The sequence below is a fragment of the Giraffa tippelskirchi genome, chromosome 10, assembly GCF_054371585.1.
Source record: "Giraffa tippelskirchi isolate mGirTip1 chromosome 10, T2T-mGirTip1v1.2.pri, whole genome shotgun sequence".
NCBI lineage: Eukaryota > Metazoa > Chordata > Mammalia > Artiodactyla > Giraffidae > Giraffa > Giraffa tippelskirchi.
Window position 1 is genome coordinate 59980088 of NC_137284.1, and position 25804 is coordinate 60005891.

The 25804-nt window shown below is 35.4% G+C and overlaps 1 protein-coding gene, 1 non-coding gene and 1 pseudogene across 18 annotated transcripts in view; 1 reads left to right on the forward strand and 2 right to left on the reverse strand.

Annotated features, from left to right (window-relative positions):
- PPP1R9A (protein phosphatase 1 regulatory subunit 9A) overlaps positions 1-25804 on the forward strand; it is a 362524-nt gene that overhangs the window by 190538 nt on the left and 146182 nt on the right. For all 16 annotated transcript variants that reach the window (XR_014066087.1, XR_014066088.1, XR_014066090.1 and 13 more), the window contains exon 5: positions 15198-15302. Coding sequence is in view for 13 of the 16 variants with exons in the window: in XM_081531508.1 (XP_081387634.1) it covers positions 15198-15302 (105 nt within the window). In the remaining 3 variants the exon portion in view is untranslated. The remainder of the gene's footprint in view (positions 1-15197; positions 15303-25804) is intronic.
- Positions 16369-17841, reverse strand: LOC145522671 (nascent polypeptide-associated complex subunit alpha pseudogene; annotated as a pseudogene). Its single transcript, XR_014066091.1, has one exon. The product of XR_014066091.1 is annotated as a nascent polypeptide-associated complex subunit alpha pseudogene (transcript).
- TRNAC-ACA (transfer RNA cysteine (anticodon ACA)) lies at positions 18937-19009 on the reverse strand. Its single transcript has one exon. It is a non-coding gene; the product is annotated as a tRNA-Cys (tRNA).

A 25804-nucleotide genomic window follows, 5' to 3' on the forward strand; every position in this document is an offset into this window, starting at 1 on the left:
GAGAGAGAATAACAACTTGGATTCTGCAATGATGGTAATTGTGGAGATCAATGTCTCTCAAAATGTGTTGTCTAAAAACATAGGTTCTTGAGTGCCATCTAGACCTGTGGAATCTCTTGGAGAGGGTTAAACATCCTCTTCGGATAGTTGGATACACACCAGAGCATCAGATGTTCATATTTTATGTCTGAGCTTTCATCTTGAGCTATAAGTATCTTTAAAGATTTTAATTAATCCTTACCTAGCTACTGATGCAACAAATTGGGGATGATACAGAGGATTGGCAGTAGAAATAAAAGTAGACTCAAAAATATGAGCGCCAAAATCAATGAAATAGCATCTTATTTTTTTCAGAAAATTAAATATTAATAACTGGCTTTGATTTTTTTCAAGGTTTAAGTTTGTATTACTTTTACCATCTTATCTATAAATAATAAATCATGTTGAAAATCATTTGCGAATCTCCAGTGAAACCAATAGTAGTAATTCTAAGATGTTTCCCAAGAGGAACTAAATTGATTTATTTAAATAGAAAGCCACACCTTCAGAGGAACTAAATTGATTTGTTTAAATAGGAAGCCACACCTTCATTATCATCTCTTTCTATGCGGTTAGGGATCACATCTTACTAGTAACCTTATTTGTATTCCCATAACACTTGAACAAAAAAGGTCTGAAATGAATGTTTTCAGTGAATCTTCAGCTGACTAGGTGTTATACTTAAAACAAAGAAAGTAGGATATTAATATTTTGTGTTTAAAAGTAATTTATTGTCTTACTCCTTTGCAAAGTAGTGAAGGAAATAACTTCTTTGCTCTTTCAATGGATCCTATAATTGTTGTTGTTCAGTTGCTAAGTCGTATCCGACTCTTTGCAATCCCAGGGACTGCAGCATGCCAGGCTTCCCTGTAAAATAAAATATTCCTGTAAAATATTATATTTTGTGATGGTAGTAGTATTTCCTATTATTAATTTAGAACCTTTCTTCCAAATGAGTTAAAGTTTGTTTGCAAAAATCTACATCTTTTTTCTTTAAGTTTCATGAAAAATGTAATTATTCTAAAGTAACAGGGAATAATTCTTATTGTTAATATTCAAACAATATTAATTATTATCAATCACCTCTCTTAAGTAAATGGGCCCCAAAGCCAAACTGAAACACAAATTGATTTAAAGACAAAAAAAGTAGAAAATTTGAGGTCTTCTCTGGTGGTCCAGTGGTCAAAACTCCACCCTTCCAATGTGGGTGCAGGTTCAGTCCCAGGATGAACACTAGGATCCTACGTGCTGAGTGACCAAAAATAAATAAATAAAGTTAAGTACTCTTGGTCACCAGACTACACCGTTAAAATCGTGAGAAGGCAATTCATTGAAGAAAAAAAGAAAATTTCTTATTAATCAGTTAGTCAATTCCTGTTTTCTAAACTCAGAACTATTTGTTTTTCCATCACTCATTTTTAAAATTAGGTTTCTTTTATGTTGACCTGTTTACTGATGTTTTCTCCTGTGTAGTTTTAATATTTACATTGCTATGAGAACTTTGCTTTACCCATCCCAATGTGCATTTCCTCAGACCTTCTAAATGAATATTTATCTAGTGCAGTAATCCTGCTGTTATTATAATAGATACTTGATAAATGCCTCAGTGAATATATTAAAAAAGACAACTAGAGGTAATGAAATGAGAAGAATCTTTGGGATCACGTGACATATATATATATATATATGTGTGTGTATATATATACACACACGTGTGTATATATATATATATTTGAAAATAAGTGGTCACATTATTATACCTATGGCAGTGTTCACATCTTTTAAATTATTATACTTATTTCCACCATTAAAGGTGTACTCATTTGCATAGCATTTAAAATTTACTATTTAAAAGTTATCAGTGTAAAAAAATTAGAAAAGGAACATTTTGGTTGGTGTTTGCAGTCAATACATGTATACTTACTGATATGGAAAGTTATTTTTACTTACTGATATGGAAATATATTGTATTAAGGATTTACAAAACAGTATGATGAGTGTAATGCTGTTCTTATGCAGATATGTTTTCTATTCTTTTCATCCCTCGCCCATCTCACTCCCATCTCTCTCTCTTTTTTTCTCTTTCTCTCTCTCAAGAAACTTAGAATTAATATACATCAAAGAGCTGAATGGCTCTAGTCTATGTTTCCATTTCAGCAAATATGGAATATTTAATTTTTCTATAGAGAATATGTAATACTTTATATAGTTTAAACTGCAACTAAAATAATCATCATGTGACTTTGGAAAAGTTACTCTTCAGAACTCAGTTGTGGACAAAATTAAAGTTCCAGGTTAGATATTCCTTTTAGCTTTAAAAGACTGAGTCTGTATTATAGCTTTCTAGCTTGCTGTATTATAGCTTTATAGCTTATAGATTTCTAGCTTCTTAATAACGCTTCCTTAAGAAAATGATTTCAGTGTTATCTCAGATTTGGTTAAACTTCCTTCAAGGTATATCAAATAAACAGATATATAGAGAAAATTCTTTTCTCCCTCCTCTTCCCTTACCACCCCTGATACAAGAAGCCTTTTTTATTGTGATGTTTTTACCCCTTCCAAATGTCTCAGAAACTAATCACATTTTGAGTAGTTTTAAAAATTTACCATGGATATTTATCTCCTGAGTATCTAGTACAGTTTAAAAGTTTTGGGTCTCCCTTACTATTCGATATGATATCTTAACATTCTGAATTTGTCTTCATATCTGTCTGTATCATTTCATATGACATCTGAAATGTAGGAGGTGCTCAGTAAATATTTGGTGAATAAGTAAATACCTGTGTTTCAGTTGCTTTCAAGACATTTACTCTTGGGACCTAACATATTCTTTTTCTGTTCTTTTCTCTCTCTTTTATTGTGCTACTTTGCTTTGTAATTTAGAGGGTAACTTGTAATATAGCTGAGTGGCATGATAGACATTTACACTTTGTTCTAAATTTTTATTAAAATAATATTGTTATTAACCATTATTTTTTGCTGCAATAATGTTATGAATATACACAGGACACTTTAACAAAGTGGCCAGTTTTACAAACTGACCAGCTACCTTCCTGTAAATTGCATTCCAGTCGACAGTATTTCCAGGGATGAACAGATATTTCCTCTGCTATTCTGGAAAAATTTTGGAAAGTGTATGTTACCTGTAATCTTTCTACTCTGGGATGGTCTGATGCAGAGAAACTGTCCAGTTAATTTTTACTACCAGGACTCATCCCTTCTTTTCTGCTTTTTTAATTATGAGCCAAGATTTGAAAGAGATTATCAATTACTGCTTTTTAAAGTTGCATCTAAAAGTTGCCCTCTCTCAGTAAAAAATTCAAGCAAAGTGGGTATAAGATGCCAAAAAACTTTTCCCTACCATAGTAACCACTTACATAGTAAATATGCTGCTGGTTCATGACCTTCTGGGTTGTAGGGTCAGTCCATGGTTGCAGTCACCCTGAGCTGGTGCCCTTTTTTGTAACTAGTATTGTTTACTCCTCTCACTCCTGTTCAGTCACTTATTACCTCTCCTCCTTCTTCTGCTCATTTTTATAGTTTCTTGAGTTTGTCTCCACATTAATCACCATACAACTTACCTCTAAAAAGGTAAATTGAAATGCCCTTCAAATTAAATAGCAAAATCTGTGGAACTTCCCTCCCTTTCTCCCTCTTTTCTAATTTAAAGGTGGCTTGAATTTCCTTGTTTTAATTGTGTATCAGATTTTTAGATCCTTTCTTTAATGAATATCACCTTGAAATGAGAAAAAAATTTTTTAATTGATACCCTTTTAATGAAAATAATAATCAAATAATATTGAGCTCTCTTTATCTCCTTAATGCTCTCTGTATTAAGGCAGGCAGGAAGAATTATGTAGAATCAGAGACCTGCATTTTAATTATGAGATGCTTCTTTCTTACACCCGTCTCTGAATTTGGAGAGCAAATCCAGCCAAATATCTGTTGCCACTCTTCATGTTGCATGGAATGCTTTATAGCTCTACTGTCTTCCGCTTCCAGTGCTCTTTATGCCTTTGTGAAATATGTATTTCCACTTAGTATCACTTTTCTTCTGCCTGAGTGATGTCCTTTACCATTTTATCACCAGGTCTTCTGGTGATGAATTCTTTCAGCTTTGTATATCTGAATAAGCCTCTGTTTCACCTTTGATTTTTTTAAAATATATTTTCTCTGTGTATAGGATTCTAGGTTGACAGGGTTTTTTTGTCCATTTAGAGCTTTTTCCAGATGTATTTTCTCATTTTAGGTTCTTGAGTGTGCATGAACATAAGGATGCCTACACAGATGAATTAAGAAAATTAGGAATTGCTATAATATAAATAATAAATATTGTTTATTTTATGCTTAAATTAATAGTATTTGGTAAGCATTGTGAAATTTGTTGTAAAACAGGAACTCAAAACCATTTGTATGAATTACCCTGTCCTTTACATTTTGAGAAAATGTCTTTTTGGCTTTGGGTTATAAGTTATAGTTTCTTGAGTCCAGAACTATTAGTCTAGTTATTTTACGGTTATTCACATTTGCATCTCTAATAAAGAACAAGTGATTATAATGCTTCAGTCTAGAGCTAAACTTTTTAGGCTATTTCTACAGTCACTGTAAAATGTCATCATCACTTGTCAAATAAGCATGTGCTAATTTTAGAGAACATTTTAAAGTTACAAATGTAATACATGTTTATGGTTAAAACTTTGGAAAGTATAGAAAATGTAAAGAAGAAAATAAAAATCTCATTTAATCCCACCATGTAGAGTTGACCACCCTTAAAATCTTGCTGGTAAATTTCCTTCCAGAGTTTTTTCTGTGCATATGCCTAGGTTTACTTTCTTACAGAATTAAGATCGATTGAATATATAATTTTATGCATTTTCATGCATTTTATTCAATAAAATAATATTTGTTGAGTGCTTACTATATGTCAGGCAGTGTGCTGTCTTCTTTGTATTTTGTACCTTTTTAATCTCACTAATAGCCTTGATTAAATACATGAAATTATTGATATTTCTGTTTTACATATAAGAAAGCAATGGCTCCTCTTATACAGTCATAGCAAGTAAGTGGCAGAGCCTAGCTGTGAACTTAGGATATCTTACTCCAGAGCCCGTGCTCAAATAGTATGTTATGTTATATCACATATTAAACACTTTTTCTACAACAGACATTAAAGATATATTATGCCATAGTATTATATATGTAAGTGAAAGTGAAGTTGCTCAATCGTGTTCAACTTTCTGTGACCCCGTGGATTGTAGACCACCAGGCTCCTCTGTCCGTGGGATTTTCCAGGCAAGAGTACTGGAGTGGGTTGCAATTTCCTTCTCCAGGGGATCGTCCTGACCCAGGGATCGACCCAGGTCTCCTGCATTGCAGGCAGGCGCTTTACTGTCCGATCCGCCAGGGAAATCCTTATATATGTAAACCATTTACATATTGTTGTTGTTTAGTCACTAAGCTGTGTCCAACTCTTGCGACCCCGTGGACTGTAGCTCACCAGTCTCCTCTGTCCATGAAATTCGCCAGACAAGAACACTGGAGTGGGTTACCATTTCTTTTTCCAGGGGATCTTCCTGACCCAGGGATTGAACCCCAGTCTCCTGCATTGCAGACAGATTCTTTACCACCTGAACCACGAGGGAAGCCCACATATTGTTATACTAATATATTATTTCAAGATATTGATCAGGTTAGCATTTTTATGTAAAAATCATTGTGAATATCTCTGATTATTTTTTGAAAGTACTTTCTTGAAGCAGAATTACTATGTCAAAGTGAATTGCACTTTAAATGTTACAGAAATGCGTTGCTCACCTGCCTTTAAGAAAGGTTGTTCACTATTTGCTCCCCAGCAGTGTCAAAGAGTAGGCTGTGTGTGTGTGTGTGTGTGTGTGTGCTCTTAGTCATGTCCGACTCTTTGTGACCCCATGGACTGTAGCCCGCCAGGCTCCTCTGTCCATGGGATTCTCCAGGCAAGAATACTGGAGTGGGTTGCCATTTCTTACTCCAGGGGATCGTCCCAACCCAGGAATTGAACCCGCGTCTCCTGCATCTCCTGCATTGGCAGGCAGGTTCTTTACCACTGCACCACCTGGCAGGCCCCTAGAGTAGTCTACTGCACCCTCATTAAGGTTGCATATTGTGTTATAAAATTTTGAAGAATTTGATACTTTCTTGTTTTTAATTTGTTTACTGGATGGTTGTATTTCTTTCTTTTTCTAGCAATTATTTTCAGTGGGCTTTTCTCCTGTTGCCTTTTTTACTACTGTGTTATCATCTGTTCTTTTAGTGCCAATTTCTACAAATAAGTGGTCCATGCCACTGGTTCCACTTCTTAACTGTAGTGAACTTTCTCCTCTGTTTCCCCACTCTGATAACAAAAAATGATCAAGTATAATAGACAGAATTAAAGTGAAACTTTAAACAACACAGTAAAATTCTGTATTTAGTTTCTAGCCTTAATTTTCTATCAAATTTATTGCTTTGAAATCATTTACCTCCTTTTTGAGATATTCAAGTAACATTTCTTAGGCCTTATGTTAAACTTTTCAGTGTTGTTATAGTCATTCATTTCAATGAGTTCCATGTCCCTTTCCTTGATTTGTGTTTGTTTGTTTTTATTGATGTGTGTGTTTGTGTGTGTGCATGTGTGTGTGAGACACAGAGAGAAAGAGAAGAGGAGGGAAAGAGACTTTCCAGGTTCTCCTTCAGTATAAATCCTCCTATTTTCACCCTGCATTGAAAGGATGCTTCGCTTCCAAGGTGAGCATCTTGAACTCATTTTTGTATTCAAGTCGTTGTTTAAAATGACTCAACATAAATTACTCCCCAATTTATATCCCAGTCTTGGTGCATGTAGAACTTACTCATTTATTTCATGTGTGTCTTATGATTATCTAAAATTTATCTTAAAAGAAATTGAATTTCTCTTTTCTTTGATCTGAACATGCTGTTTTTTATGTTTATTCTGTTTTTCATGACTTTAGATGTAAACTTCCTAGTCATATTTTGTTCTTTCATTTTGCCCATTAGTATCTTTCTTTCTTGTATATATATATATATATATATATATTTTTTTTTTTTTAGAATGTCCCTCAGATTCTTTTTTCCACTGTTTTAATTTATTAATTGAAGGATAATTGCTTTACAGAATTTTGTTGTTTTCTGTGAAACCTCAACATGAATCAGCCATAAAGATACATATATCCCCTCACTTTTGAACCTCCCTCCCATCTCTCTCACCATCCCATCTCTCTAGGTTGATACGGAGCCCTTGTTTGAGTTTCCTGAGTCATACAACAAATTCCCATTGCCCATCTATTTGACATATGGTAATGTAAGTTTCCATGTTACTCTTTTCATACATCTCACCCTCTCCTCCTCTGTCCCCATGTGCATAAGTCTATTCTCTATGTCTGTTTCTCCACTGTTGCCCTGTAAATAAATTCTTCAGTACCAGTTTGGTAGATTCTGTATATATGTGTTAGAATATGAAATTTATCTTTCTCTTTCTTACTTACTTCACTTGGTATGATAGGTTCTAGATTCATCCACTTCATTAGAACTGACTCAAATGCATTTCATTTTATGGCTGAGTAATATTCCATTGTGTATATTTACCACAACTTCTTTATCCATTCATCTGTCGATGCATATCTAGGTTGTTTCCATGTTCTAGCTATTGTCTATAGTGCTGCAATGAACAATGGGATACATTTATCTTTTTCAATCTTGGTTTCCTCAGGGTGTATGCATAGGAGTGGGATTGCTGGGGCATATAGTGGTTTTATTCCTAGGTTTTTAAGGAATCTCCATACTGTCTTCCATAGAAGCTGTATCAATTTACATTCCTACCAACAGTGCAAAGAGTGTTCCCTTTGCTCCAGATCTTCTCCAGCATTTATTGTTTGTAGACTTTTTGATGATGGCCATTCTGACCGGTGTGAGATGATACCTCATTGTAGTTTTGATTTGCATTTCTCTAATAATGAGCAATGTTGAGCATCTTTTCATGTGTTTGAGAGCCATCTGTATGTCTTCTTTGGAGAAATGTCTGTTTAAGACTTTTTCCCACTTTTTGATTCAGTTGTATGTATATTTTGGAAATTAATATTTTGCAAATTAATCCTTTGTCAGTTGTTTCATTTGCTATTATTTTCTCCCATTCTGAGGGTTGTCTACCTTGCTTATAGTTTCTTTTGCTGTGAAAAAGCTTTTAAGTTTAATCAAGTCCCACTTGTTTACTTTTGTTTTTATTTCCATTACTCTAGGAGGTGGGTCATAGAGGATCTTGCTTTGATTTACGTATTCAAGTGTTCTGCCATGTTTTCCTCTAAGAGTTTTATGGTTTCTGGTGTTGCATTTAGGTCTTTCATCCATTTTGAGTTTATCTTTGAGTATGGTGTTAGGAATTGTTCTCATTTCATTCTTTTACATGTAGCTGTCCAGTTTTCCCAGCACCATTTCTTGAAGAGGCTGTCTTTGCCCCATTGTATAATTCTTGCCTCTTTTGTCAAAAATAAGGTACCCTTAGGTGCATGGGTTTATTTCTGGGCTTTCTATCTTGTTCCTTTGGTCTATATTTCTGTTTTTGTGCCAGTGCCATACTGTCTAGATGGCTGCAACTTTGTAGTATAATCTGAAGTCAGGAAGGTTGATTCCTCCAGTTCCATTCTTCTTTCTCAGGACTGCTTTGGCTATTTGGGGTCTTTTGTGTTTTCACATGAATTGTGAAAATATTTGTTCCAGTTCTGTGAAAACTGCCATTGGTGATTTGCTAGGGATCGCATTGAGTCTGTAGATTGTGTTTGGTAGTATAGTCATTTTCACAATATTGATTCTTCCTACCCAGGAACATGGAATATCTCTCCATCTGTTTATGTTGTCTTTGATTTCTTTCATCAGTGCCTTATACTTTTCTGTGTACAGTTCTTTTGTCTCCTGAGGTAAGTTTACTCCTAGATATTTAATTCTTTTTCTTGGAATGGTGAATGGGATTGATTCCTTAATTTCTCTTTCTGATTTTTTATTGTTACTATATAGAAATGCAAGTGATTTCTGTGCATTGATTTTGTATCCTGCAAGTTTGCTGTATTCACTGATTAGCTCTAGTAATTTTCTGATACTATCTTTAGGGTTTTCTATGTACAGTATCATGTCATCTGCAAACAGTGAGAACTTTACTTCTTCTTTTCCGATCTGGATTCCTTTTCTTTCTTTTTCTTCTCTGATAGCTGTAGCTAGGACTTCCAGAACTATGTTGAATAATAGTGGTGAAAGTGGACACCCTTGTCTTGTTCCTGATCTTAAGGGGAATGCTTTCAGTTTTTCACCATTGAGAATAATGTTTGCTGTAGGCTTATCACATATGGCCTTTATTCTGTTGAGGTAGGTCCCTTCTATGCCCATTTTGTGAAGAATTTTAATCATAAATGGGTGCTGAATTTTGTCAAAGGCTTTTTTCTGCATCTATTGAGATTATCATATGGCTTTTATCTTTTAATTTGTTAATATGTTGTATCGCATTGATTGATTTGTGTACACTGAAGAATCCTTGCATCCATGGAACGAACCCAGCTTGATCATGGTGTATGAGCTTTTTGATGTGTTGCTAAATTCTGTTTGCAGAAATTTTGTTGAGAATTTTTGCATCTATATTCATCAGTGACATTGGCCTGTAGTGTTCTTTTTTTGTGTTGTCTCTGTCTGGTTTTGGTATCAGGGTAATGGTGGCCTCGTAGAATGAGTTTGGAAATGTTCCTTCCTCTGCAATTTTTTTAAAGAGTTTTAGAAGGCTAGGCATTAGCTCTTCTCTAAATGTTTGATAGAATTGTCTTGTGAAGCCATCTGGTCCTGGGCTTTTTTTTTTTGGGAGATTTTTGATCGCAGCTTCAATTTCAGTGCTTGTAATTTGGTTGTTCATAATTTCTATTTCTTCCTGGTTCAGTCTTGGAAGACTGATCTTTTCTAAGAATCTGTCCATTTCTTCCAGGTTATCCATTTTATTGCCGTACAGTTGTTCATAATAGTCTCTTAGAATCCTTTGTATTTCTGCATTGTCTGTTGTATCTTCTCCTTTTTCATTTCTAATTTTGTTGATTTGATTCTTCTCTCCTTTTTGCTTGTACATGACCAAGCAATTTTCACTTTCAAACCGAATATCCATTTCTAACCTCTATCGGACCTCTCCTCCCATCCTGGAAGCATGGTGAACATTAAGAATAAATAAGGAAGATGGATGAGCTGAGCTATAGAGTCCAGGCCTTGGTAGCAAACAACTCCATATTTACAAAACCAGAAAAGATGTCAGATGTCCTCATTCTGATGTGTAGTTTCAAAGAAATCCAATAAAAGTCTTAGGAGTCTTCTTTTTTGGGGGATAGAAATTGACTAGCTGGTTCCAAAACGCATATAGAAACATAACGGACCTACAATGCCAATTCTGTAAAAGAATAAAATTAGAGGACTGACCTTACCTGATTTTTTTCAAGACTTACTACAACATTTCTGTAACCAAGACCATACGATATTGGTATAAAAATTGAAACAGAGATCTGTGGAATAGAATAGAAAAGTATGAATAGGCTGAAACAGATATAGTCAGTTGACTTTCAATTAAAGTGATATAATAATTCAGTGGTAAAATGTATAATCTTTTGTACAAATAGTGCTGTAAGGATTAGATATCTAATATTCTATAATAACCTAAATGGGAAAAGAATTTGAAAAAGAATAGGTACATGTATATATGTGTATAGTTGAATCACCTTGCTGTACACCTGAAAGTAACACAACATTGTTAATCCAATCTACTCCAACATAAAATAAAAATTTTTAAAAATTAGATATCCATATGGAAAAATAAAACAACCAAACCACAGACTTTATCTTATACCATGTACAGATTAACTCAAAATTATAGATCTAGGCATAAGAGTTCCATGAAAATCTAAGAGAATACATAGGTGAAAGTATTTGTGTCCTATCATTAAGCAAGGATTTTTGAGACAGCGCACAGAGCATGGACCATTAAAGAAAAAAGGGAACTGTATTAAAATAAAAACTTTTATTCTTTAAGAGGCATGGTTGTGAAATGATAAAGGGGATCTATATAGAGAAGAAGAAAATATTTGTTAAACATTCACGTGAGAATTTGTGTCAAGGGTGTGAAGAAAACTTACAACTCAGTAAGAAAATACTGACAAATAAAAATAATTGTATTTGAAAAATACAAAGGAAAGATTTGTGTAGTTGTTTCAAAGAGAAAAATATATGAATGTTCGATAGCATATGAATATTTGTTCATCATCATTAGTCCTTAGAGAATACAGATTAAAACTGCAGTGAGATACCATACTTACTAGAATGGCTAAAGTGGAGAACACTGACAATGTAAAATGTTAGCAAGGATATGGAGAAATGGAACTCATACATAGCTTGTGGGAACATAAAGTTTCACAGGCACTTAGGAAAATAATTTGGCAGTTCTTTTAAACATATACTTAACCTTTCAAGCCAGCAATTCTACTTGTTGGTAATTTCCAAGAGAAATGAAAATGTATGTCTCCATAAAGACTTGTAACTTTATTTATAATAGACTAAATTGAGGGAAAAAAATGTCTGTCCTGTGCTTTACTCTGTATCTTCTGAATGAGAATTTTGGAGGAGGTGCAACGTGAGGAATTTTTAATTTTCAGAATTACTCCATTGTCCCATTGCAGTTAGGCAGTTTGGGAACCAGTGCCCTAGACAATCCTATCCAGTATGATCAGGCCTCTGCCAGCTCATATTGTACTTCTGTGCAGATTTGAAAAATGCAGCTTTCCCCTCCTCCCTCCACTTTAGGCACCAGTCAACTTTATGTAGAGATTTGCTTCTTCTGGACATTTCATATAAATGGAATCATATAGCATGTGGTCTTTTGTGACTGGCTTTTTTCACTAGTGTAATGTTTTCATGGTTTAGTCATGTTGCAGCATCTATCACATTTCATTTCCAAATAATATTCCATTGAATGCATATTTCATATTTTGTTCATTCTGGCACCAATTGATGGATATTTGGGTTGTTTCTGCTTTTTGGCTATTATGAATAATGTTGCTTTGAATATTCATGTGCTATTTTTGTGTGAACAGGTTTTCATTTCTCTTGAGTATATAGTCAGGGTGGAATTTCTGACTCATATGGTTACTCTGTGTTTAACCCTTTGGAAAACTGCTGGATGGTTATATTGTTACCAGTAATGTATGTGGATTACAGTATCTCCACATCTCATGAAAACTTATTGTTATTTTTTTTTAATTCAAGTATAGTTTATTTACAATATGATATTAATTTTGGGTGTACAACACAGTGAATCAATATCTTTATAGGTTATGCTCCATTTAAAGTTACCATCTGTCTTTTTCTTAATATATGTACTGGAGTTTAGTTGATAAACAGTGCTGTGTTAGTTTTAGGTACTATCTGTCTTTTGATCATAGTCATCTTAGTAAGTGTGAAGAGGTATCTTACTTTAGTTTTGATTTGCAGTCCCCTGATGACTAATGGTGTTGAGCACCTTTTACATATGCTTATTTGCCATTTGTGTATCTTCTTTGGAGGAATACCTATTCAGATCCTTTGCTCATTTTTTAAAATTGAGGTATAATTGACATATAACATTGTATTAGTTTCAGGTGTAAAACATAATGATTTGATATTTACATACATTGTGAAATGATCACCTCAAGAAGTCTAGTTAACATCCCATTGCCAGATGTACTTATAAAAATGTTTTTCTTGTGATGAGGAAAATTAAGAGCTAATCTCTTGACAACTTTCAAATATGCAATACAGTATTATTAACTGAAGTCACCACATTGTACATTATATCCCCATGACTTATTTTATAGCTGGAAGATTGTATCTTTTGACCCCCTTTTCCCATTCTGCCCATCTCCCACCTCCATCTCTGGCAGTCATCTGTCTGTCTCTATATGAGCTGGTGGTTTTTGTTTGTTTGTTTTGTTTTTTAGATTCCCCATGTAATTACCTATGTATTTTGCTTTCTATGTCTGATTTACTTTTAAGTTGGATTGTCATTTTATTATTGGGTTGTAACTATTCTTTATAATAGTCTAGATACCAGCCCCATGTAAGATATATGATATATAAAAATTTTCTTCCAATCTGAATTATTGCAGATTAAAACAGTGAGAAATACTACTAGACACCTATTCGAATGCCCAAAATCTAAAATATGTACAATACTGATGAGAATGTGATGTAAAGGAACTTTCATTCATAATTTTGTGCTGTTATCATTTCAAACTTTGTACAGATTGCACATGACTTCTTAACTCTCATGATTTCAGTTTCTCCAGTGACCTTCTCATCCTTTACCCCTAATGGAGGAACATAAGTTCATTTTTCAAATACATGAAGGGGTATCATAGAAAAAGGAGTTGACTCATTCTGTGTAACTCTAGTAGTAAAAGATTACACTCTTTTTAAATTATCTTTTGAAGAGTCCTTTAAAACAGAGAGAGTTTTGTCAAAATGCAGCACATTTTATAGTGTCTTTTTGGCTCCAGATGGTATAAACCAAGGCAAATAAAAATTACTTCTTTAAACCTTCATCTTGCTATACACATTCAAGTTTTGATCATCATTATGTTCTTTCATATGCTAAAACAGGCTGATACATTTGGATTAGCCTGCTGTTCTTTTTCTTAAAATACAAAAATTCCTTCCATTACCTTATTTACATGATTTTATTTTTTTTTTCATTATTGTTGTTACCATAGTCTTAATTATACATTTAAAATTTAACTTGTTGCCTACTTAACTGACTTCTAGTAACAACCCTCACTGGTAGCTTGGAAGTTGGTAATAATCACCTGTCATACACAAACAATTTAGCAGACCAGCAAATAGCATTTTCTGCAGCCACTATACTATACTATACTATAAAATAGCCATTATAATATTTTTACATCTTCTTAATGTGCCACAATAAGCACATTCTTTAACACAAGGAGAATTGTGTATTTTAAAAGCATCATGACCAAAATTTTTGAAATAACTAAGAATCTTGGAAATCATGTTTTAAGCTGGCACTCTATAAAACATAATTACTGTTGATATAAAAGTTTGTTAATATTATGATTCAGTTTAGTTAAACATACTTTTATATTTTTTTCCTTTTTAAACTTTATGTAAGAATATTGTTAATCTATGTGATCAGTGTCTCAGAATTTTAGAAAGTTCAGATTAACTGGTCTCCTTATGAAAATATAAAGCCACACCTTTATAAAATCATGGAGAAAACTTTGTTGTTGTTATTCAGGTGCTAAACTGTGTCCGACTGTTTGTGACCCCATGGACTGTAGAACACCAGGCTGTCCTCCACTATCTTCCAGAGTTTGCTCAAATTCATGTTCATTGAGTTGGTGATGCTATCTAACCATCTTATCCTTTGCTGCCCTCTTCTCCTTTTGCCTTCAATCTTTCCCAGCATCACGGTCTTTTCCAATGTTACTTTAAACCAAAATTATTAAATTAGTCTTATTCATCCAAAGACTCACTTTTTCACTTTTATTACATGAACTTGGTCTCATATGAAAAAACTTCTAAGCTTCTAGCAGAATCTCCAAAAAGGATTTTTTTCTTAAATGTCTAGTACATTGAAACTCTCATTAGATACTAGAAAATAAAATTTATGAAAGTGATCACTATTCTCTATGAACCAATTAGATTATCACTCCTTTAATTTCAGAGGCTTTATAATTCAGTTTATTAAGACCTTTGTAAGTTAGGAACATACTTTGTACTCACATAGTGAGGTCATGGCTTCTCTCAGTTATTACAGCACAGAGAACTTGTAGCTTCAGTTCTGCAACCTCAGGAACAAGTTAAGTAGGCCAAGAAACACAAAAACTCACTGGTCAAGATTTCAAAGGACTTTTTCCTTTCTAGGGTTCATGAAAATTTTTTTAATGAAATGTTTTGAGCTCCCAAATAGACAAAAATCTTTGACAAAGATCTGGGGCTTGGAGACAAATTTTGAATCTGTAAGAGTATCTTAAAAATCAAATATTTTGTCAGCTCATTTATTGTGAGTGGGAATATATTATGAGTAAAACTAATTGTGGGTAATTTTTTCCCTTTTCCCAAAGGATACAAGTCAATGACCAGATTGTGGAAGTGGATGGAATCAGCTTGGTGGGTGTCACACAGAATTTTGCTGCAACAGTTCTGAGAAACACCAAGGGCAATGTCAGGTATGTGGCTTGAGATATATACAACTTGATTACTTGATATTTTGTTGAATTTTAGTTTTCTCTCTAATTGTACCTATAAATATATGTAATTACCAGAAGAATTTTATCTAATTACTAAAAACTTGTCTTTAGCTTAAAAATTTTCCTTCTTTATTGTGATTAGTTCATGTAAATTAATTTAAGACTAAAAATTATATTAATAATATTCTAGAAAGACATGAAGATATGAAATATACAGTATTGGTATGGTTAATTGCTGAGCTATGTTAGTGTGTTTCATTGCTAATATAGCAATAATTTCTAGGAAGATAGAATTTATCAGTAAATATGAATTTAGGCCCCAGATCCCTTCAATAAAATCAGTTATGCAGTAAATTGAAATGATTATACATATATCCAGTGATACATGGAGAAGGCAATGGCACCCCACTCCAGTACTCTTGCCTGGAAAATCCCATGGACGGAGGAACCTGGTAGGCTGCAGTCCATGGGGTTGTGAAGAGTTGGACACGACTGAGTGACTTCACTTTCACTTTCCACTTTCATGCATTGGAGAAGGAAATGGCAACCCACTCCAGTGTTCTTGCCTGGAGAATCCCAGGGATGGGGGAGCCTGGTGGGCTGCCATCTATGGGGTCGCACAGAGGCGGACATGACTGAAGCGACGCAGCAGCAGCAGCGATACATGTTACTTAAGACAAGTAGGTGGAATGATTTAAGATTGATAAATTCATTTTAAAATCTCTTTCTCGTTTTAAAGAATGGCAAGACTAATCTTTGATCAACTATAACTTTTCCAACCTAATAGGACAGACTATACATTATTTTGAACCTTAAATTTATATCCAACCCTGACGTCCTAAAATGTATAGTTTGGAAAACAAATAAAGTAGTTCTGTGCCAACTAAAGTCAAGGTTTTAATAAATTTTAATTTTGGTCACAGGGTACTTATTTTTTAATGTAGTATTGCTTATGCCTTATACTTTTCCATAAATCCTATAAAGAAGCACGTTAGGGGACATTATTTACTGTGTATAATTATGAATGTATTTTAGTATTATCTTCAAAATGAAACTGCCAAATATTCTGAAAATATTGATGAGTTAATATTGCTATAAAGAGAGTAACATTAGGATTTTATTACAGCATATTTTATGTTGCACAAGCATGGGTTTACGTTTTATAATTTAGACTTTTTCAGTTGGAAAACATCCTTTAATAATGTAGGGAATGTTAACCTAAATGACTTCTATGGGTGCGATGTCAATGATTCAAGAATACGCATCATCCTAAGAAAAGCATGTAAAATAATTAGAAAGAGTGCAGGGAAAATTTGGAGCTGCATGGGTGGGTCCCTCAGTAAATGTGATTGTCTCTGCAGAATTGCTGTCTGTTCTTTAGACAGCACTTTTCTATGTCAGTGTAGAACTTGGTTTTGAAGCTGCTCTCATTACATTTTGCAGTGAATGTTAAAGTGAAATAAGTAAGAAATATGTTCAACTTATAAGAATATTTCTCAGCTGGAAAAAAGTTTGTAGTTACATAGACTCATAGCCACCCCTTTCTTTCCCTTCATAATTTTGTACTCATCTCAAGCCTTGTACAGATGGCAAATGGCTTCTTAACTGTCTCATGATCTCAGTCTCTCCCTTCTTTAATCTGTCTTCATCTTTACTTCTAATGGAAGAACATAAAAGCAGTTTTTAAGTAAAGGCCTATCATGGAAAAAGCAATTGACCCATTCTACATAATTCTAGTAGTAGAACTAAGACTTGTGGGTAGAAATTCTTCTTTTGTTATGTCCCTCTTGTCTTTGTTTTTTTTCTTCCAACAAGAAGCCATAGCTTTATTAATAATAGAAACAGTACAAATTTCCAGGCCAGCTTCAGTTACTCTTTTGAAACACCAAAAAAAGTCCTCTTTTCAGATGGTTACATTGTTAATTACTATTGTTCTTCAGGGTTCGGACTGCCTTTGCTCTGGACACATTTGCTTGTGACATGAAAAGTTCTATGTCCTTAACTTCCACACCTGTTTCATCAACCTCTCCTCTTTTACAGTTGGAGTCTGTATGTTTTCTTGAATGTTTGAGACAGCTTCACCTTGAACTTTGAATTTCTCAGCAGCTGCTAATTGTGCTTGGTGAGATAAATCCTCCATCTTGGCTTTCCCCCAAATTATGTAGGTATCTAGGCTCTTGTACACATCTGCTTTTGTGATGACAAAAAGGATATTCTTAAATTTCCAGATATTGACTCTATTAACCCCTGTAACCTCTTGCAGACCCAGTTTGGACATAGACATCTGTGTCTTCTTTTCCCTTTTGCTCTGTTTTGCTTTACTGACTTGTTCTTCATCGATTTCATCTGCTGCTGCCAGTTGGGCTTGTTGTTTGGTTGGTTGCCTGTGTAGAATCCTGTTCCTCAAGCTCTGGTACTGATTCATTACTATCAGATTCTGTCCCAGACTCTGTCTCAGTCTGGGGCTGTGGTAACTCCTGTTCTTTAACAAGGATGGTTTTGTGGCTTCACTGGGCATTTTGTGTGGGGCATGCGGTGTTGATGTTTGGCAAAAACCAACACGATTCTGTAAAGCAATTAGCCTTCAATTAAAAAATTAATACATTTATAAAAAAATATGGAGGCAGAAAGAGAGCCCCTCTCCTCTTTAGAAAGCTTCAGTCTCCCTCCATTCTGTGCATAATCTAAGTTCTTTTTAATAAAAAGCCTTTCATCCCCTAGGTTTATGACTTGTGCTGTTCTGTGTTTAGTTGCTCAGTCGTGTCCAACTCTGCGACCCCATGAACTGTAACCCGCCAGGCTCCTCTGTCCATTGGGATTTTCCAGGCAAGAATACTGGAGTGGATTGCCATATTCCTCTCCAGGGGATCTTCCCAACCCAGGGATCGAACCTAGGTCTTCCACATCGCAGGTGGATTCTTTCCCAGCTGAGCTACCAGAGAAGCCTGTCTTAACACCTACCTTTCCCTATATTCATGCTCTAGTACAGTCTTACTAGTGTAGTCATCATCTTTCAAACATGGATTATGAATTTCTTTCTTTCATTCTTTCTGTTTAAAATACTCTGTTCTAGTTACAACTTACTTATCTTGAAAGTATTTCAGCTCCTTTGCCCTCTAAGAAATCCTTCTTGATCTCCCTGTTTCCTAGTGATCTCTTCTTCCTGGTAATATCCATCATTCATACCAGTTTTTTGACCTGAAGGTTACAGGACATTCTACATTAATTTTTTAAAGGCATGTATTTAATTTCCTCATTTACTTTGTAAAAATCTTAATATCAAAATGGAACCCGTAGCTTCCTTTATTCTCTCAAATTATTTAACCCAAGGTTTAGATTGATGTATAACTCAGGGTCTTAATTAATTGAATGTAAGTAAAAAGACTTTTCTCAATTTTAACTTATTAGAAATAACACCTGAATCCTCTGAATTAATTTTAGGTGGTAGTTCTTCATAAGATATTAGTACAAAAGTGAAAAGTGAAAGTGAAGTTGCTTAGTCGTGTCCGACTCTTTGCGACCCCATGGGCTGTAGCCTATGAGGTTCCTCCATCCATGGAATTTTCCAGGCAAGAGTACTGGAGTGGGTTGCCATTTCCTTCTCCAGGGGATCTTCCCAACCCAGGGATCGAACCTGGGTCTCCTGCATTGTAGACAGACGCTTTTACCATCTGAGCCACCAGGGAAGCCAAAATAGGGATGCAAAAGTTAGATGTGTATTTTTAATGAACTTTTTTAAACTGAGGGTTTAAAGTATGTATGGTTCTATGTTGGGAGCTAGCTATCACATTTACTGTTTCCTAAAATTTATTTTTTAAAAGGGATATCTAAGAAATCACTAAATTAATTTGAATGTTTCAAGCTACTAAGTACAGATCAGGAATGAAGGTATGAAACTCATGGCTTTGAAGAGCCAGGAAGGAGAAAGATAAGAAACTAGTAGTGATAAGGAAGTTGAAGCTGAGATTTGGACATGATTATATTTTAAGCATTGAAGATTTATTTTTTAACTTATTTTCTGGAAGTGGATGTGAAATTGGTGCCATCATTTGGATATGAATCAAAATCACACAGTGAAATTCTGTTGACCTCACCCACAGTTACAGAGAATCACTTTTATCTGAGCTTAGTCTATTTCTTTATTAAACTTAGAATGGCTGTACCTGAGTTTATGAACTAATAAGTCCTAATGAAAGCCTCATAGAAGTCCCATTTTTGACATATTAGAGAAAGTATAAGACAAATATTATTAATATGATAACTTACAAGGGCATATATATTTTTCAACCCTATATCATTTATATGAATTAAAGCATATTAGGCCACTGTGAAGGAGTGATTCAGCTCAAATCAGGCTATATTCCTGAAGGATTAGAAGCTCAGGGATGGCTCAAGGTGTTGAAAAACCACTAGTATTTCCTCAGTTTTATTGATAGCATTTAAAACTAAGTAATCCTAATGAAATCATGGTGAGTACTATACTAATCATGTTAATTCAGTTCAGTTCAGTTACTCAGCCATGTCCAACTCTATGCGACCCCATGAACCACAGCACACCAGGCCTCCCTATCCATCATCAGCTCCCAGAGTTTACCCAAACTCATGTCCATTGAGTCGGTGATGCCATCCAACCATCTCATCCTCTGTCGACCCCTACTCCTCCTGCCCTCAATCTTTCCCAGCATCAGGGTCTTTTCAAATGAGTCAGCTCTTCCCATCAAGTGGCCAAAGTAATGGAGTCTCAGCTTCAACATCAGTCCTTCCAATGAACACCCAGGACTGATCTCCTTTAGGATGGACTGGTTGAACCTCCTTGAAGTCCAGAGGACTCTCAAGAGTCTTCTCCAACACCACAGTTCAAAAGCATCTATTCTTCAGCACTCCGCTTTCTTTATTGTTCAACTCTTACATCCATACATGACTACTGGAAAACTCATAGCCTTGACTAGACGGACCATTGTTGACAAAGTAATGTCTCTGCTTTTTAATATGCTGTCTAGATTGGTCATAACTTTCCTTCCAAAGAGTAAGTGTCTTTTAATTTCATGGCTGTAGTCACTATCTGCAGTGATTTTGGAGCCCCCCAAAATAAAGTCAGCCATGTTTCCACTATTTCCCCATCTATTTGCCATGAAGTGATGGGACCAGATGCCATGATCTTAGTTTTCTGAATGTTGAGCTTTAAGCCAACCTGTTCACTCTCCTCTTTCACTTTCATCAAGAGGCTCTTTAATTCTTCCTCACTTTCTGCCAGTGTGGTATAATCTGCATATCTGAGGTTATTGATATTACTCCCAGCAATCTTGATTCCAACTTGTGCTTCTTCCAGCCCAGTGTTTCTCATGATGTACTCTGCATATAAGCTAAATAAGCAGGGTGACTATATACAGCCTTGATGTACTATTTTTCCTATTTGGAACCAGTCTGTTGTTTCATGTCCAGTTCTAACTGTTGCTTCCTGACCTGCATATAGGTTTTTCAAGAGACAGGTCAGGTGGTCTGGTATTCTCATCTCTTTCAGAATTTTCCACAGTTTATTGTGATCCACACAGGCAAAGGCTTTGGCATAGTCAACAAAGCAGAAATAGATGTTTTTCTGGAACTCTCTTGCTTTTTCGATGATCCAGTGGATGTTGGCAATTTGATCTCTGGTTCCTCTGCCTTTTCTAAAACCAGCTTGAACGTTTGGAATTTCATGGTTCAAGTATTGCTGAAGCCTGGCTTGGAGAATTTTGAGCATTACTGTACTAGCATGTGAGATGACTGCAGTTGTGAGGTAGTTTGAGCATTCTTTGGCATTGCCTTTCTTTGGGATTGGAACGAAAACTGACCTTTTCCAGTCCTCTGGCCACAGCTGAGTTTTCCAAATTTCATGACATATTGAGTGCAGCACTTTCACAGCATCATCTTTTATGATTTGAAATACCTCAACTGAAATTCCATCACCTCCACTAGCTTTGTTCGTAGTGATGCTTCCTAAGGCCCACTTGACTTCACATTTCAGGCTCTAGGTGAGAGATCACACCATCATGATTATCTGGGTCCTGAAGATCTTTTTGTACAGTTCTTCTGTGTATTCTTTCCATCTCTTAATATCTACTGCTTCTGTTAGATCCATACCATTTCTGTCCTTTATCGAGCCCATCTTTGCATGAAATGTTCCCTTGGTATCTCTAATTTTCTTGAAGAGGTCTCTAGTCTTTCCGATTCTATTGTTTTCCTCTATTTCTTTGCCCTGATCACTGAGGAAGGCTTTCTTATCTCTCCTTGCTATTCTTTGGGACTCTGCATTCAAATAGGAATATCTTTCCTCTTCTCCTTTGCTTTTCGCTTCTCTTCTTTCACAGCTATTTGTAAGGCCTCTCAGACAGCCATTTTGCTTTTTTGCATTTCTTTTTCTTGTGGATGGTCTTGATCCCTGTTTCCTGTACAATATCACGAACCTCCGTCCATGGTTCATCAGGCCCTCTGTCTATCAGATCTAGCCCCTTAAATCTATTTCTCACTTCCACTGTATAATCATAAAGGATTTGATTTAAGTCATACCTGAATGGTCTAGTGGTTTTCTCTACTTTCTTTAGTTTAAGTCTGAATTTGGCCATAAGGAGTTCACGATCTGAGCCACATCAGCTCCCAGTCTTGTTTTTGCTCACTGTATAGAGCTTCACCATCTTTGACTGCAAAGAATATAATCAATCTAATTTCGATGTTGACCATCTGGTGATGTCCATGTGTAGAGTCTTCTCTTGTGTTGTTGGAAGAGAGTATTTGCTATGACCAGTGCGTTCTCTTGGCAAAACTGTTAGCCTTTGCCCCGCTTCATTCTGTACTCCAAGGCCAAATTTGCCTGTTATTCCAGGTGTTTCTTGACTTCCTACTTTTGTATTCCAGTCCCCTATAATGAAAAGGGCATCTTTTTTGGGTGTTAGTTCTAGATGGTCTTGTAGGTCTTCATAGAACCGTTCAAGTTCAGCTTCTTCGGCGTTACTGGTCGGAGCATAGACTTGGATTACCGTGATATTGAATGGTTTGCCTCGGAAACGAACAGAGATCATTCTGTCATTTTTGAGATTGCATCCAAGTACTGCATTTCGGACTCTTTTGTTGACTATGATGGCTACTCCATTCTTCTAAGGGATTCTTGCCCACAGTAGTAGATATAATGGTCATCTGAGTTAAATTCACCCATTCCAGTCCATTTTAGTTTGCTGCTTCCTAAAATGTCGACATTCACTCTTGCCATCTTCTTTTCGACCACTTCTAATTTGCCTTGATTCATGGACCTAACATTCCAGATTCCTATGCAATATTGCTCTTTACAGCATCAGACCCTCCTTCTATCACCAGTCCCATCCACAACTGGATGTTGTTTTTGCTTTGGCTCCATTCCTTCATTCTTTCTGGAGTTATTTCTCCACTGATCATGTTAATTACTTTTATTAATTGATTAGAAAATGGACTCACAGGACTCAAATAATTTATGTTCGGAAGTAACATAACACAACAGTAGGCTGAGAAAGATAAGCATTGAAGGAATGGGCATGGAGGAATCAGACGCAGTCTTCCTTATCATCCCCCTACTGGAATTCACAGGACTTCTTGATGTCCAGATTTTAAACTACCACGGTCATGGGTATAGTACCAAGAAGCCCAAAGCTAATGTGTGGTATGGGCTCTCATAGTGTTAAGGTTTCAGTTACCCCTAATATGCAGATAAAAGCACAATTACAGTGAAAATCTCAACAGGCTTTTTTGGAGAAATTGATATTTTTTAAAAAGAACAAAGTTGGAGGACTTCCACTGTCTGAAAACTACACTAGTCAGAGCAGTCTTGTTTAAGCATAAGAATAAAAATATAGATTAATGGAGCCAAATAGACAGTTTCAATATAGACCTGCACAGACATAACAATTGATTTTTGACAGATGCACCAAGGTAATTCAGTGGTGGAAATTGGAATCTTTTTATAAAACAAATGGTGCTGGAACAATTGGATAACCACATGAAAAAATAATGACCTTCTTGCTATGGTGTGTACAAAAATTAACTCAAGATAGATCATAGACCTTAGTGCAACAGTTGAAACCAAAAAATTTCTAGAAAGTAGGCAAAAATATTTATGATCTTGGGTTAATGAAAGATCTTTTAGCATGCAAAGGCAAGAAATATAAGAAAAAGAAATGATAAATGAAACTATGAAATTTTAAAACATTTGTTTGAAAAATACCCTTGAAACAAAAAAGCCAGCTGCAGACTAATATTTGCAAAATAATTATCTAATAAGGGAGTGTTAATTAGAAGATATGAAGAACTCTTTGTAATTCAATAAGAACATATACGGACATCCCTGATGGCTCAGACAGTTAAGAATCTGGTTACAATGCAGGGGACCCGAGGTTAGATCCCTGGGTCAGGAATATCCTCTGGAGAAGGGAATGGCTACCCACTCCAGTATTCTTTTTTTTTTTTTTTTTTAATGATGCCAGTACAATATGTTTATTATAGAAACTTCAGGAAACACAGATTAACAAAAAGAAAAAAAAAAATCACCCATAATTCCAAACCCCAGAGACAAATCCATTTTGCACACATTCTTTTGAACTTTCTTGTATGCATAGGAACCTTCACACATATCAGTTTATTTATTTTTTTTTACAATAAAAGGATCCAGTCATGCCTAATGTTTGATAACCTCCTTGTTACTCAAATAATTGTGAACATAATGCCTTGTCTACTGTATACATATTCCATTTGATATTTTATAACATACATGCTATATTTTAAACAGAATATATACTAATAGTGACCATTTATTGAGGGTTACTGTGTCAGGCATCTACTGAGTACTCTGCATATTTTATCTCATTTAAACATCTAAGCAAGGTAGTTTCCTTTTATTTATTTATTTTTTTAAATTTATTTATTTTAGTTGGGGGCTAATTACTTTACAATATTGTAGTGTTTTTTGCCATACATTGACATGAATCAGCCATGGGATTACATGTGTTCCCCATCCTGAACCCCCCTCCCACCTCCATCCCCATCCTATCCCTCTGGGTCATCCCATTGCCCCAGCGCTGAGGATTTTTCTCATGCATTGAATCTGGTATGGTGTTCTGTTTCACATATGATAATACACATGTTTCAGAGCTATTCTCTCAGAATGTCCCACCCTCACCTTCTCCCTCAGAGTCCATAATAATGTTCTATGCATCTGTGTCTCTTTTTCTGTCTCGCATATAGGGTTATCATTATCATCTTTCAAATTCCATATATATGCATTAGTATACTGTATTGGTGTTTGTCTTTCTGGCTTACTTCACTCTGTATAATGGGCTCCAGTTTCATCCGTCTCAATAGAACTGATTCAAATGTATTCTTTTTAATGGCTGAGTAATATTCCATTGTGTATATGTACCACCGCTTTCTTATCCATTTGTCTGCTGATGGACATCTAGGTTGCTTCCATGTCCTGGCTATTATTAACAGTGCTGCGATGAATATTGGGGTACACGTGTCTCTTTCAATTCTGGATTCCTCGGTGTGTATGCCCAGCAGTGGGATTGCTGGGTCATATGGCAGTTCTAGGCCCAGCTTTTTAAGGAATCTCCACACTGTTCTCCATAGTGGCTGTACTAGTTTGCATTCCCACCAACAGTGTAAGAGGGTTCCCTTTTCTCCACACTCTCTCCAGCATTTGTTGCTTATAGACTTCTGGATGGCAGCCATTCTGACTGGCATGAAATGGTACCTCATTATGGTTTTGATTTGCATTTCTCTAATAATGAGTGATGTTGAGCATCTTTTCATGTGTTTGTTAGCCATCTGTATGTCTTCTTTGGAGAAATGTCTGTTTAGTTCCTTGGCCCGTTTTTTAATTGGGTCGTTTATTTTTCTGGAATTGATCTGCGTGAGCTGCTTGTATATTTTTGAGATTAATTGTTTGTCTGTTGCTTCGTTTGCTATTATTTTCTCCCATTCTGAAGGCTTCTTTTCACCTTGCTTATACTTTCCTTTGTTGTGCAAAAGCTTTTAATTTTAATTATGTCCCATTTGTTTATTTTTGCTTTTATTTCCAATATTCTGGGAGGTGGGTCATAGAGGAGCCTGCTGTGGTTTATGTCAGAGAGTGTTTTGCCTATGTTTTCCTCTAGGGGTTTTATAGTTTCTGGTCTTACGTTTAGATCTTTAATCCATTTTGAGTTTATTTTTGTGTATGGTGTTAGGAAGTGTTTTAGTTTCATTCTTTTACAAATGGTTGACCAGTTTTCCCAGCACCACTTGTTAAAGAGATTGTCTTTTCTCCATTGTATATTCTTGCCTCCTTTGTTGAAAATAAGGTGTCCATAGGTGCGTGGGTTTATCTCTGGGCTTTCTATTTGGTTCCATTGATCTATATTTCTTTCTTTGTGCAAGTACCATACTGTCTTGATGACTGTGGCTTTGTAGTAGAGCCTGAAGTCAGGCAGGTTGATTCCTCC